This window comes from Capra hircus, chromosome 16 (genome assembly GCF_001704415.2).
Source record: "Capra hircus breed San Clemente chromosome 16, ASM170441v1, whole genome shotgun sequence".
In the NCBI taxonomy this organism is placed as follows: domain Eukaryota; kingdom Metazoa; phylum Chordata; class Mammalia; order Artiodactyla; family Bovidae; genus Capra; species Capra hircus.
In genome coordinates this window covers 45,636,650-45,650,077 of record NC_030823.1, presented here as the reverse complement: position 1 = coordinate 45,650,077, position 13,428 = coordinate 45,636,650, and the positions used below count along the sequence as shown (strand labels likewise).

Genomic DNA, 13,428 nt, shown 5'->3' with positions numbered 1-13,428 from the left:
GTAACAAGACCTTAAGAGTTTCTGAATCCCACACAGTCACACTGTTGTTCATAGCGAAATCAAGTACAGTTTTATTTAAGAATTGGAAATCATCAGTATCTGTGAAAGAAAATCCAATATTTAAATAAACATTTCTGCATGTAAAAAGAAGAGCAATTACTCTGTAAGGTTACTCTCCTAGCTTAGCTATGGGACAGACCCACAGGAGCGAGCCCAGGTGGGCAGACTGACAGCAAGTCTCCCCACCACCACTGCCCCCACAGCCAGACAGGCTGGGGATGGCCTGGCCTTGCTAAGTCGCTACAGAAGCAAAACGCAGAGCGGAGAGAGAGCACAACTATCTAAGGCAGTTAAGAAAGTGCAGAGAAGGGCCAGCGAGTCACCATTCCCATCATGGAGGGGCTGCTACCAAAAGGAGACGCTACTATTAACGCAACCCCTGGGTTCAAGGACGTTTCCCCATCATGATAACCAACCAGAGTTAGAAAGTTAAAGGGATTAAGAGAGTTTACTTTTTAGGTGTACAAAACGGCCCATGACCATGAAAAGGTGGGGTATGCTGCCTTCTGTCAGGTTCGCCCCACTTCTTTTCCATAAACCAGCATTCTTGGCCCCAGCCTGCAAACTCCCATAAAGTATTTTGTTTTACACTGCTTCAAAACAACTTTGTTCTATGCGGTGCCTCTCTTCCATTTCAGAGTCTCTGCTTTGAAACCTGCAATGGAAAAAGAAGTCTCCTGACGGTTTCTTAATTGGAGGGAACTGGCGATGTGGCCCTTACCCAAAGAAAAGCTTTCGGGAATACCCGAAAAGCCTGTACCTCATTAACCTGATTCTCCTCCCTGCACGCTGGCACTGCTAAATTTACGAAGTTAAAAATAACCTGAAGATCTCAGTGCTAGATGAACGTCGATCGCTTGCCAAAGCCTGTCCCAAAGCGGTTCATCTCTGATCCCTAAGTAATTGCTAATTTCCGCCCTGGGGGACAAAGCAGGGCAGAACATCTTGTCAAGCCTGGGTGGGCGGTGTGACAGCATCGTCTCCCTGGGACCCCAGGGCTGGCCTCCTGAGCCCCCGGCCTGGCAGGCAGGCGGAGGAGGGACAGACCGTCAGAGGCCAGCGCCTTCAGTCTTACAGTCCATAAAGCCAGGCATTATTAGCGGCTCTCTGTGTGCTAGACAGCCTCACGGCCCCCAGTGTTGAGGAAAGCTGGCTCCTATCTGGCTAGCACAGCAAGAACTTTGCCTCGGAGAGTGGGGGCCACTGCCAAAGCTGCAGCCACACCCGCCTCCATCCTGCAGTCCTAAGTGGGTTGACTTTGCTGAGTGTGGCGTGGGCAACAAGTTTAGGACTGATTCAATCCCCACACACACTAAGTGCATTTGACATCCCACCAGGCAGCATTACCGCCAGAGGAACCTACCGCCTTGAGGCTGCCACCTGGGCTATCGGCGGGCAAGACCTCAGGAGGCCGAGACTGGAGCCCGTCGGGTCCTCCCTCCAGCAAGTGTCACACCTCTTGCCGACAAACCCGTACACCTCTTTGGTATATAAAATCATGAAAACACTAATTCGGCCAGGAAATCTAGAAATAAATAGCATTTTGAGTTGGTAAGATGCTTTTTCGAACACACGTTTCCGGTATCTGGTACAGTGAATCCAATGTCCAGTTGTGTGTACCTCACACAGTACTGGTTTTGTCATCTCTCTCACCAAAGTGTTAAAAACATTTGACATCGTTCTTCTAAGTCTTCACAACACCCCTATGAGGTAGGTGGTATGGACCCATTCTACAGATGGGGAGGTCTAGGCACGGAAAGGTTTAGTGACTCCTTGAAAGCCAGGTGGTGTGGTGTAGCAGTGCTCCAGCCAGGTGCTGATGCTGCCTTCGATCCACGCTCCAAGGGCGCCACCGCAGGGCTTCATGGACAGAAGTCACACTGAGACCAAGTTCCTCTCTCTAATCCAGAATTCAACAAGCGCCTCAGAGCTCATATGTCTGACTCGTAAAGCCAACCACTCTCCCCAAACTTGAAAAACAAAAGTAGTGACTAAATCTCAGCTCTATTTTTTTCATGAGTAGACTTGCTGGAATTTTATAGCTGCTTATGCTCAAACCCCTTCAGAAGACAGTCTGAAATGGCATTAGGGATGATGGAAGTTTGAGAACAGACCATAGGAATCAATGGTTAATACATTTAAGTCAAAACACAAAAATATAAGCTATGGTAAAATGAGAATAACCCCCAAATAAACGGAGAGCAGTATTTCTCAACGTTTAACAATGCCTTGCACAGAGCAGGTGTCCAGGAAGCGTTTCCTGGATAAAGGGCGAATGGCACATCTCTGACATGCCTGTCACTGGTAGCGCCAGGCCCTTCTGGAAGGAGAGCAGGCGCCGGGACCCTAGGAAAGCCACAGGGGCCCACAGTCTCCCTGGCGCGGAAAGCCTTGGTAACCTGAAGCCTCAGCCAGGTCATTGGCGGCATCCATGCTGCCTTTCTGCCGAATAAAGGGTGAGGCTCATACACTGTGTTAAGTCCACTTTGAGTTTATACTGCTATTTTTAAAAAATAGGTAAGTCAATAGGATGAGATATGTGAGGAACCAAAGGAAGCGTCTTAAACTGCAGAGAAGCTCACGCATGTAAGGACAGAAATAAGGAGGTTAAAGCTGTGCTGTCTGTGTTTTTCGGTTAAAGTGAGGATTCTGAACATGTCTCTAACACAAATAAGCCCGTGCGCCCCTTCCTGTGGCAGGCACCTCACTCACGTGAGGGGGGAGGTCACCTCTCTCCCCAGGGGTCTTGGTTATAACTCAACACCCCCGGCCTCGTGGAGGGCTGAAGTGTGGCCTAGGCACTCCCCAGGCACGTCTGGGGGGCGCTGCTGGGTATTGCTGTTATTTGCTTCTTGTCCACCTTTAATCTATATCCTACCTTGATTCAGCCCAAGAACAGGCTGCTCCAGGGTGGCGGGGAGTAGGGGAGTTGGGGCGGGGGGGTTCCTTTGGTCCTAAGGCCTTCTGACCATTTGATTTTGAGTGATATTCCAGAAGAGTAATTGATGACATAGAAAATGATTAAGAAAATCCATTCTGTAGAGTGGTCGACAGGAGGCAGTTCTGTCCCCAGGCTTCGAGGAGCGGGAGGGCCCCCAGCCTGGCCTGGGCCACCCTGGGCCTGTCATAGCTCCACCTTGACCCCTTTTATGAAAGGCAGGCCTGTGGGCACCCGCTTCTTATACTCCAGGTACTCCTCTCCGAAAAAGTGGATCAGCGAGATTTCTTCCTCCTCTGTCCGGTCACGGAAGAACCGCCACACTGTCAGAGCGTAGCTCACCCCGCAGATGGGGTTACACAGCATCACCTGATGGAGGGAACACAGTGTTAGTGGGCCAGGGTCAGTGCGACTCCACACTGTGAGCCGGAAGGGCGTCAGCCTCTCTCCAACACCCACAGAGGACTTCCTGTCAAGGGCCCCAAGAGACTCTCAAGATATGTGACTAGGGTCTTGGAGACCCTGAGCCCGGGGCCTGAGAACCATGACCTGAAATCACACCATCACTTTCATAACAGAACTGAACACTCATTGCTGTAGCTCTGGCTGGTCTGCTTTTCTCTTGTTCCTCTTACCTGACAGGTACCTAAAAATTACAAGGGCGACCCCAAGTGTGAATTCCCATTGTAAGCACCACTGCCTTCCCCCCAACCCGTGGGGACCTGCTCCGTTCCACCCCACAGCTCCCTGGTCCTCTGCCCCCAGCCCAGCCTCCCCATGCACACTGTACACTGTCCTCCCTCGAAACACTCCCCCTGCTCAGAAAGCACTGTGCCCTCAATCATGCCTCCTTAGCACAGCTTTCAAAGTCCAGAGAAGGAGCTTCTTGGCCCACTTCTGTGCAGCTCAGGAAGCCTTCTGACCTCCCCTCCCCAACCTTGCCCGGGATGTGTTTCCCTCAGTGGGTGACCAGACCTCACTTCTTAGTCTCACCACTGATTACTGTCTCCTGTGTTCCCAGCACAGGCCAAGCCCTTTACCACCGACCAGTAAGCCATTCAACCCCCAGAGCAAGCCACTGAGGTGGTGCTGCCACCCTACTTAAGGGAGGCCAAGGAGTGGACGTCAGAGTTGGGACCCACCCGGCCGGCAGGTGCATGAGGCCTCTCAGCAGACCCTACAGTGGGTCTTCCCACTCTTAGGCCACAGCCCACCATGGAGCTGAAATCAATCCCCTCCATCAGAAACAGCGCCACAAACACTAACAAGCTGGAACACAGCGTGTTTTGTACACAGGCAGGGTAAGGGCTGTTTCAGAAAAGATTTATTCTGTATTCACATACACCTGTGTGCTGGGTCACAGTGTAAAAAGATCTACAGTTAAAGAGGTGTGAAAACCTCTTGAGGGACTTCCCTGGTGGGAAGAATCCGCTTTCCAATGCAGTGGGTTCGATCCCAATAGGAAACTAAGACCTCACATGCCACCGCAACTGCTGAGCCCACAACTAGCGGTCAGTGTGCACTGCAACGGAGATTCCCCAGGACACAGCAAAGAGCCAGATGCCACACCTGAGAGTTGGCGCGTGCGTGCTCAGTCGCCCAGTCCTGTCCAACTCTGCGACTCCATGGACTGCGGCCCGCCAGGCTCCTCGGTCCATGGGAATTCCCAGGCAAGAATACTGGAGTGGGTTGCCATTTCCTTCTCCAGGGAATCTTCTTCCCGACTCCGGGATCGAATCTGGGTTTCCTGTGCTGCAGGCAGACTCTTTACTGACCAAGCCACCAGGGAAGACTCACGCAGCCAGATAAATTTAAAAAGGAAAACAAAACCTTGAGTCCTAGAGCACTCAGGCTTACTAGTCAGCATTTATGGCAAACTACATGGTTCCTCTGCAATCAGTCTGTATCCAGAGAATGTGATTGTTAACACAGGAAGCTGCAGAAATGCACATTTTTAAATGAATGCCGCACAAGAAGCTGCCCCTTGTATACCACTGAGGGTCACCAGAGGGTCCCCAGGTACCAGCCTGCAATGGGATGCCTGGGGCCCAGACTGGATGTTCCCAAAGAGGTGATGAATCTTCTAAGCTCTACCCACATACTCTGGCCAAGTCCTTCTAGGTCTAAGAGAACAGATTCAAGAGACAACTGATCAGACACAAGGCTCAGTCTGCAGCCTAAGACCCAGCAAACCTCCATCACTCACATTAAACCGGACACACGACTCTGGGCTCAGTAACGTGCTGTGTGTGTGCTGTGCTGTGTGCTAAGCCACTTTAGTCCTGTCCGACTCTTTTTGACCCCATGGACTGTAGCCCGCCAGGCTCCTCTGTCCATGGGGATTCTCCAGGCAAGAACATTGGAGGGGATGGCCATGCCCTCCTCCAGGGATCTTCCACACCTAGGGATCGAACCTGTATCTCTTATGTCTCCTGCATTGGCAAGGCAGGTTCTTTACCACTTGCGCCATCAGGGCTCATTAATAGCAGCTTCTAATGAAAATCAGCTAAGTTGCCCCTTGAGTGGCAGAGGGCTCTCCCCACATCCACATCTCTGTCCTCACCCCACTGGGTGAGGCTCCAAATCTAAGTTAAAGAAGTAGAAAAGGGGTACGAAATATGGGGCAACAGCACCAAGAATCGCCGAGAGTTTACAAGTTTGGGACACCCGGGTTTAAGCATACAACAAAAAATGTTAAAGACTAAATCAGTTCTTTTGACTTTTATTCAATTATCACTTGAAACACAGCAGGGAACGTGTGTACCTATATAAAAAGGACCAGGACTTCCCTGGTGGCCCAGTGGTTAAGAATCTGCCTGCCGACATAGATAGGGTTCTATCCCTGGTCTGGGAAGACTTCACATGCCTCAAGCAACTAAGCCCATGCGCCACAACTACTGTGCTCTAGAGCAGACAGAGCTCCACAAGAGAAGCCACCTCCGTGAGAAGCCCAAGCACCACAAGGAAGGGCAGCCCCTGCTCCCTGCAGCTAGAGAAAGCCCACGAGCAGCAAAGGATATCCAGAGCAGCCAAAAACAAATAAATTCATAAAAATTAAAAATAAAAAAAGGACCAACAGGTAATTCTCTGGTGGTCCAGTGGTTAGGACTCTGCTTTTATTGTCTAGGGCCCAGGTTCAACCCTGGTCAAGGAACCCCTGGTCCCACAAGCCATGTGACACCACCAATAAATAAATAAACACAACATTTTAAAAAGAAAAGGTGGGACAGAACCAACAACTTTGTAAATACACTGAAATCCACTGAATCGTACACCCTGAAATGGTGAATTTCACGGTATTTGAATTATCTGTCGATTTAAGGTATTATTTTTAAAAACTTTAAAGGGGACTGGTATTGATTCTGACACCATACCTGGGTTCCAATACTCCAGTAAAACCACCCGACGTAGGACGGATGCCGGAACCAAGCGTATACTCCGCTGGTCACCAGAGTATGGGTTTCCGACTTTTCATTCTGCACCACGTGGTTGAAATTGGAACCAGCTGTAAACATTGCCGCTTTCCTCAGACACTCTCCAAACACCACCATCAGCAGCCCCGTGGCACTGATCCAGGTGATTTGCTTCAGTTCTGCAGGACAGAGATGGTGACAAAGGGGGAGTGAAGACCCTGGACCACTGAGCTCTCCCTCTTCGGGCTTAAAATTAACCTATTTCCACAGACTGGGACACTAGAAAACATGCTGGGGGTGGGGGATCAGCACCGGTCATCACACTGAAGCTTAATGACAAGCAAAACACAGCCCACAAAACTGTGCTGTTCATCCATTTACTCTGAAGCACCAACAGTCCAGTTAGAGCATCGAGGCAAAGAGCTGATGGGCTCCCATCCTTCCTCTGGGGACTAGAGCAGCTAAGTGAAGCAAAGAAGGCTCAGCATTTCCCACCTTGGCCCTCTACTGAATCTGAGGAACTACATATATGTTATTTAACTTGTTGCACAAAGTTCAATGTCAGAGTAGCTACCAGATGCAGTGGTTTTTGCTAGTAAACATTTTCATATGAAATTTCTCAAGTTGCAGAAAACGAACAGATCCAGACCCCCGATTATAAAACTGGGGTTACAGCTATCAGAGGCTGGAACTTCATGTTAGATGGTGCAAACTATGTCTCACAGGGCTTAAAGTGAAAGGTCAACATGTCCCCCATTCAAAATCCAGAGGTGGAATTCACAGGCGAAGCTCGCCCTTTATAAAGAGCTTAGTGAGGATAGAGATCTGGGGAAAATCACTCGGAGAGATTAGACCTGGGAGGTGAAGCCAGGCCACTGTCCTCAGGCCCCCACGGAGGCCGCCCATCTCCCCTGGAGAGGGAGAGCAGGGCACACTGACCTGGCCAGAAGATATTCTCAAGTGTGAACTCTATCCAAGAAGAAAGAGCTGCGACTGTGTACTCCAGACTGTGATTCAGGAGAAAGGAATCCAAGGACAGGCTCTTGGGGTTATTGACTGCTGTGACTAAATATTCAGAATAGTGGAACAATGACAGGGAGCACATATACCTATTTAAAAACAAAAAGAACATAAGGTAAGTTGAGGCAAGAGAATTAAGCTGGCCATAAGTCCAAGCGCTGGTTTGTTCTGAGCTGTCCCTGAACTCTCTGATGATATTCTGTCGTCACCTGAGAGTGGATATCAGGCACAGGCACCCACCTTACTCCCGAGGTTTGCAGAAAGTGGGGTTGTAAAGGGACTACGTCTTTGAGCATCACAGGAGGAGGGGGAAAAAAAAGAAAAACATAGGTTAGGAAGGCATTATGGGCCTTCTGCCTTTAAAAAAAAAAAATGACATTACGCACAGTAAAACATGAAAGAGGAGAAGTATCAAAATAAAGCAGTGATGTATGTCGAATACAAAAATCCAAAAAACTGAAATAATTCCAGCAAAGGAGGATTAGATGGCTCAGAATACTGACAATAGGAGATAAAGCTTTTTACCTGGAAGCCACTGGTTCATATCCAGGTCAGGGACTAGAAGGCTCAAGGGACTGAAATCATAGTGTAGGGAAAATCCTACACAGGCCGTGGGGGAAGCATTAGATGTGACCTAATAGAAATTAGAGACGGAAAAGGCCTGTGAAGACGAGCCAGAGCCTTGCCCCTTCCTGTCACTGAGGACCAAGACCCTCTTTCTGGGAAGGGCTGGTCACATTACTGAAGGTGCAGTGGATGAGAACACCTACAGGGAGGATGCCGCGAGAGACCTGCTTCTACCTTAGAGGTCCGGGATGCAGGAATCTAGGAAGCTAGAGGCCTCAATCCCTCAGAACCCTCACTAGCCTTCAGCCAGCCAGGGACGCGGGACCATCACTACTGACCCTCTGATCCACCCACCCCTGACTCACAACTATGGTTCCCAAAGCACTTCTTACCAGCCAAAGTGATTCCAGGAAGACTGGCTAAAACTTAGCAGCACTCCACAGCCAAACACAAAGCCAAGGAAACAGGCTCGGATGGCTATCTGAAACGGACCCAAAAGAGGCTCAGTCACCTGGCTGTTCAGAGCATATGTCTTATTTCCTGGTCTAAGCAGACCACCACCAAGTCCATTGAGTCGACTTGCTCAGAGGTTAAAGGGGTGAAGCAGGGCTGCCTGGACTCAAATCCAAAATTCACCTCTCTGTGGCCTTAGGCTAGTTACTTAACCTCTCTGGACCTGGGCTTCTCCATCTACACATGGGGATGACCACTGTACCTACCTTTAAGGACTGCTGTGAGAATGACCCATGTAAAGTACTTAAGAGGAAGTGCTATATAAGTTTTTAGCTGCCATTACTATTAGGATTGTTGTTATTCAGGGCTATGGGAAAACAGCGTAAACCTAGCCTATTGGCCGGATTCTCCCAAATCCACGCAGCGAATCCGGTCGGGACAGCCGGGACTCCGCGCCCAGCCCCTTCCACGTTACTGCGGGGGCCTCTGACCTCAGACTTGACAGTAGGTAGGTAGTTCTCCACACCTCAAATTACATAAAAGAACTCGTGGGCCCGCTCATTCCCACCCCACGCGCTCATCTGCCGCAGCTGCTGAACCGCGCCAACTGCAATTTTCCACCCACTCCGCCGGGCGAAGGGGGCCCGCACCCCACGCCCCCCAGGACTGGCGGGGAGGACGCCCTCCCGCCGCCTGAACTCGCAGCTGCTTAAGAACACGGCCGGGGGAGGCAGCCCCTCTCGTGGGCCGCGCTGTCGGCCGACCTGGACCTCGACCCCGGGGGGGTACAGTGCCCATTCGCGACGCCCAGCCCGCCCGGCCCCCATCCCCGCCCCGGCCCTCCGTCCGGCCCGCACCTGGTAGCGCGGCGGCCGGTAGAGCAGCAGCAGCAATGCGTTGAGCCCGGCCACGTACAGCGCCAGCCCGGTGCGGCCCTGCAGGCCGGCGCGCGTGAGCAGCGGCAGCGCGAGCACCGAGGCGCCCAGCAGGAAAGTGGCGAGGCTGAGGCGCGCCTCGGAGCCCGGCGGAGCCCGCGCCGCGCAGCCTGCCATGGCGCAGGGAGGCGGACAGGCCGGCGGCTGCGCCGGCTGTAGCCCTGGGAAACCTGCCCGCCGCGCCTGCGCACTGCGCCGCCGACGCCGGCCGCGAAGAGGAGCCGCCAGGACTTGCGCGCTGCCGGCAAGCTCTCGCGATACCGCCGCGCCGCGCGGCTGGGGCCTGAATTTGGCGGGAGCGCCCCGCCCCGCGGCCCCGCCCCACTGTGCCCGCAACAGGGACCGCCTGACCCAGGCGGAGCAGAGCGGGGCGCCGCAGGGAGCCTGGGTCCTGCGCGGAGAAGTCGCCGCCGGTGTCTGCCAGGAGTCGGCCCCAAACTTCAGGATGTCCGTTGTCCGGAGAAATCACTTGAAATCTATAGCTTCCCCGGCTGTGTGGTCCCCCTCGAAACCGACACTTGGGCGTGCAGGCGCGAGCCGGCGATCCGCCTCCACCCAACCCTGCCCAGCCGGCCCCACGAGGTCCGCGCTGGGACCGCCTTGCCCTCGGCAGGGTCTCCAAGCGCCCCGCTGGGGGCCCTTGCTGCAGGGACACTGCCCTTGCGGCATTCACAGAACAGGATGACCGCCCACTTCACTTCGTGTCGGGGGAGAATGTTGGCCAACGGTGGAAATCCTCAGGACGTTATTTTATAGGACAGAATGAAAAACTTTTCAGTGTGATCCTGACTTCACTTGGGAAAAACAAAAGTATACGGATGAACCTGGAAAAATGATTGGAATAGAAGCCAAAATTATTTTACATCAGTAATCTTCTGGTGGTAGGGGAACTCTGAGAGACTTTAGCTATCTTTTTTATATGGTTTCTGTATTTCCCATATGGCCCAAATCAGTATATATTATTTTATAATTAGAAATTGCTCTTTTTTTGTACTTTCCTCGCTGGCGGTCCACACTTCCAATGCAGGGGGCCAATATGCCATCCCTGGTCAGGGAACTAAGATCCCGCATGCCAAGTCACAGCAAAAAGAAAGAAAGAAAGAAAGAAAAATTGTTCCTTTTTGAAATGGTAAATGCCTCCACTTCCCGTGATGGATGGATGGATGATGGAGGAGAAAGGCAAGTAAGCAAATGACAGAATAAATTACTGTGGGATGAGAGTGAGGCAGGAATCAAGTGAGGATAGAGCAGCAATGAGAGGGACCCCAGGGAGAGACCCATGGGAGGGGTAGGAGGCTGCCTGGGAGAGTTGGTACTGGCAGCCTGCAGCTGGAAATGAGAGCAAGGACAGCTACAGGAGAGAGGGAGGGAGGGAGGGGATAGAGCCTGCAAACACAGAGGCAGGAGGAGGCCAGCCTGAAGCAGGATAGGGGACAGGCCCCAGGGGAGGCTGGAACCCAGAGCAGTGGGTCAGAGAGCGATATGCCCAGCCCAACTAGTGGTCAGCCCAGCCTGCATCTGAGGCTCTGGCCACCCTACCCTTCTCTGTCTTTATGGGACCTGGCAGGAGGCCTCGTGTCTGGACAGCTGGGTTCAGGGGAGGATGGAGAGCCTGGCTCAGCAGCTTTGTAACCTTGGGCAAGTCACCTCGATGAGCCTCAACTTTCTGTGAAATGGGGATCCTGACTCCAATCTCCTGTTGATGATCTGTAAGCCCAGTATCTATCTAAAAGGTGCTCAGAAGACATTTTCTAAACTCAGTACATGGGGACTGAAAGACTTAATGTTTTAAAAATCTAATGTCACCCAGTTGCGGTGTCACGTGGGACGGAAGCCTGGGCCTTTTCTGGGAGCTGAGAGCAGGGACTCCTGCCACTGCCCCCAGTTTCTACCAGTTCCCTCACTCAAGACCTCTCCAGCATCGCCAGGACACCTCACGGCCACTAGAGGGCGCTTATTGCATCTTCACTCCTGGGAGTGAGTTTGGTCCTAAGGTAGAGGGCTGCTCCCAGGAAGCTCCCTTTCTAGCCAGTGGCATCAGCTTTCCACGCCGACTAGTGGATCTGATTTGCCCCAGGGACAGTTCCTGTTCTGGGGGAGGGGCACAAAATAACATGTAATCCAGACTGGAGGGCTTGAGCAACTGTCTCTTCTCTGTCCATCAGTTCCCCTTGGACCATACATCTCCATCAGTCTCATCGTGGAGAAGGCAGAAAGAATGGGGAGATCATCCCCTCCCAGATGGGGCCAGGCTAGGGATGCAGGGGAATTTTTAGAAGTCACTAGAGTCCGTGGAGAAGGAAATGGCAACCCACTCCACTATTCTTGTCTTGAGAATTCCAGGGACAGAGGAGCCTGGTGGGCTACAGTCCACAGGATCCCAAAGAGTCATACACGACTGACACTACTAGAGTTCTGAATCTGTCAGGACCCAGGGTTCACAGGGGAGTGATGGAAGGTAAAGGCAAGTAATCAAATGTATGCATGCACTGACATAGACCCAGAGAAACAGTCACATGGAGATACACACAGGCACACAGAGGAAGAGTAACTCACACAGATACAGACAGAAACTCAAAACACAGAGATCTGATCAAACAGGTTTTGCCACCAGAGAGGAAAGGGAGCTGATCAGACAAGTCCATTCACCACCCAGCTCTCCAAGTGTCCCTCCAGTTTGTCATCCCCCGGGATAAAGGAGCAGCACACGTACAATAATAAAAGAAAATAAAGAAAAACTGCTCGGCCTGAAGATGCCTTGCTTGTTTTTTGTTTTTTGGTTTTTTTTCCCCCCACCTCTAAATAAGCATTTGAATGTGTTTTGTTCTAGGAGCTGTAAGGCATGCACAAAGGGACCCCTTTCTCATGCAGGAAGGTCCTTCTCTGGGGCCTCCCCTCCCCACTCCACCCCCAGCCAGCCACCCACCCATCAGCTGAGGTGGCTTTCCATCCTGGGCCCAACAAGAGTTTTAAAGAGCCCTAAGAACCATAGCGACTTTTCCAAGTTAAATTGCAGGCTGAGATGAAATTAGGCTCCCTTTTTTCAAACAGGGTTGCTTTATTAAGTACGAGGAATTGTAGCAAGGGGGGATACTCCAGAGCAAGTAGGAGACGGGGGCAAGAATGGGTGCTAACCGGGCACCTTCACCTACACCAGCTTCCCAGGGTGAAAAGCTGACTCCTGTCGAAGCGTGACACCGAGTCAGAAACAGCTCAGGAACTCTGCCTCTCCCTCCTTCCTGCTGGTGGGTCTCCAGTCAGGCGGTCAGACATTGTCAGAAAGGTCTTCTGGGACTCCCTGTCACTCACAGGCCTCTGCCCCATCCACTTTCACATGGAGGCCAGGAGGGGCCTGTCCAGTGTGGCTGCAGCTCACTCTAACCCTCCAAAAGTTTTTTTTTTCCTTTCCCTTCCTCTGGCCTCTCCCTGCTCCAGGCATGAAAGCCCCCTCCCCACAGTCTGGTAAATGACTCGTAATTTATGAGCACATCAGTCCAAAGTGCATAAGTCATATGGGCACAAAGGGGCCGGGTAAATATTTAAAGATCAGAGCCAGCTGGGGAGAAGCACAAAGGCCTGGGACAATGAGGGTCTTTGGGAATTCACTCTCTCCGAATTGGGCCAGCCGGGTTCAGTGCTGATGCACTCACCGGAGTCCCAGCCTTTGTGCCCCAGAGGGCCCTCCGCTGCCCGGCTATTCGGAGTCCTAACCCTGCTAAAGAGAGTTAAACAATTGCAGCCTCTCCAACCCCATCTGGAGACAATTGGCTGAGTCATTTTGGTGCTTTTGCTGTGTCTCAATAGTTAATTACATGGAGCCATCACTTCATTCCATTTTGAAATGCATTGCGGGAGGGGGAGGGGTACGCACTTTTCTCCCTCCAGTCACCACACCAGGGGCAGCCTCCACAGCACCACCAGTTAGGGTAGCTTTACATGCCTAGGGACTGCAGGAAGGAAGGGGTTCCCACCCAGGGCCCTCGAGAGGCTGCGTCGTTCTGTGATGTTCTTTCTTTTGCCAAAGTCGTAAAACCAAATGGAA

At 51.9% G+C, this 13,428-nt stretch overlaps 1 protein-coding gene across 1 annotated transcript; it reads right to left on the bottom strand.

Annotated features, from left to right (window-relative positions):
- On the bottom strand, window positions 48-9,577 carry ICMT (isoprenylcysteine carboxyl methyltransferase). The gene is made up of 5 exons (XM_018060445.1): window positions 9,309-9,577; window positions 8,391-8,479; window positions 7,351-7,520; window positions 6,373-6,590; window positions 48-3,367 (listed from the first exon to the last, which is right to left on the bottom strand). The coding sequence occupies exons 1-5, from the start codon at window positions 9,501-9,503 to the stop codon at window positions 3,185-3,187; spliced, it is 855 nt and encodes a 284-aa protein (XP_017915934.1). The 5' UTR covers window positions 9,504-9,577; the 3' UTR covers window positions 48-3,184.

Excerpts from the sequence above, each read along its gene's own strand:
- ICMT (XM_018060445.1), bottom strand. The coding sequence starts at position 9,503 with ATGGCAGGCTGCGCGGCGCGGGCTCCGCCGGGCTCCGAGGCGCGCCTC. Across the intron at positions 7,521-8,390 it reads TCCTGGAATCACTTTGGCTG|GTATATGTGCTCCCTGTCAT; the intron begins GTAAGAAGTGCT and ends GTTTTTAAATAG. Across the intron at positions 6,591-7,350 it reads TGAGAATATCTTCTGGCCAG|AACTGAAGCAAATCACCTGG; the intron begins GTCAGTGTGCCC and ends TCTGTCCTGCAG.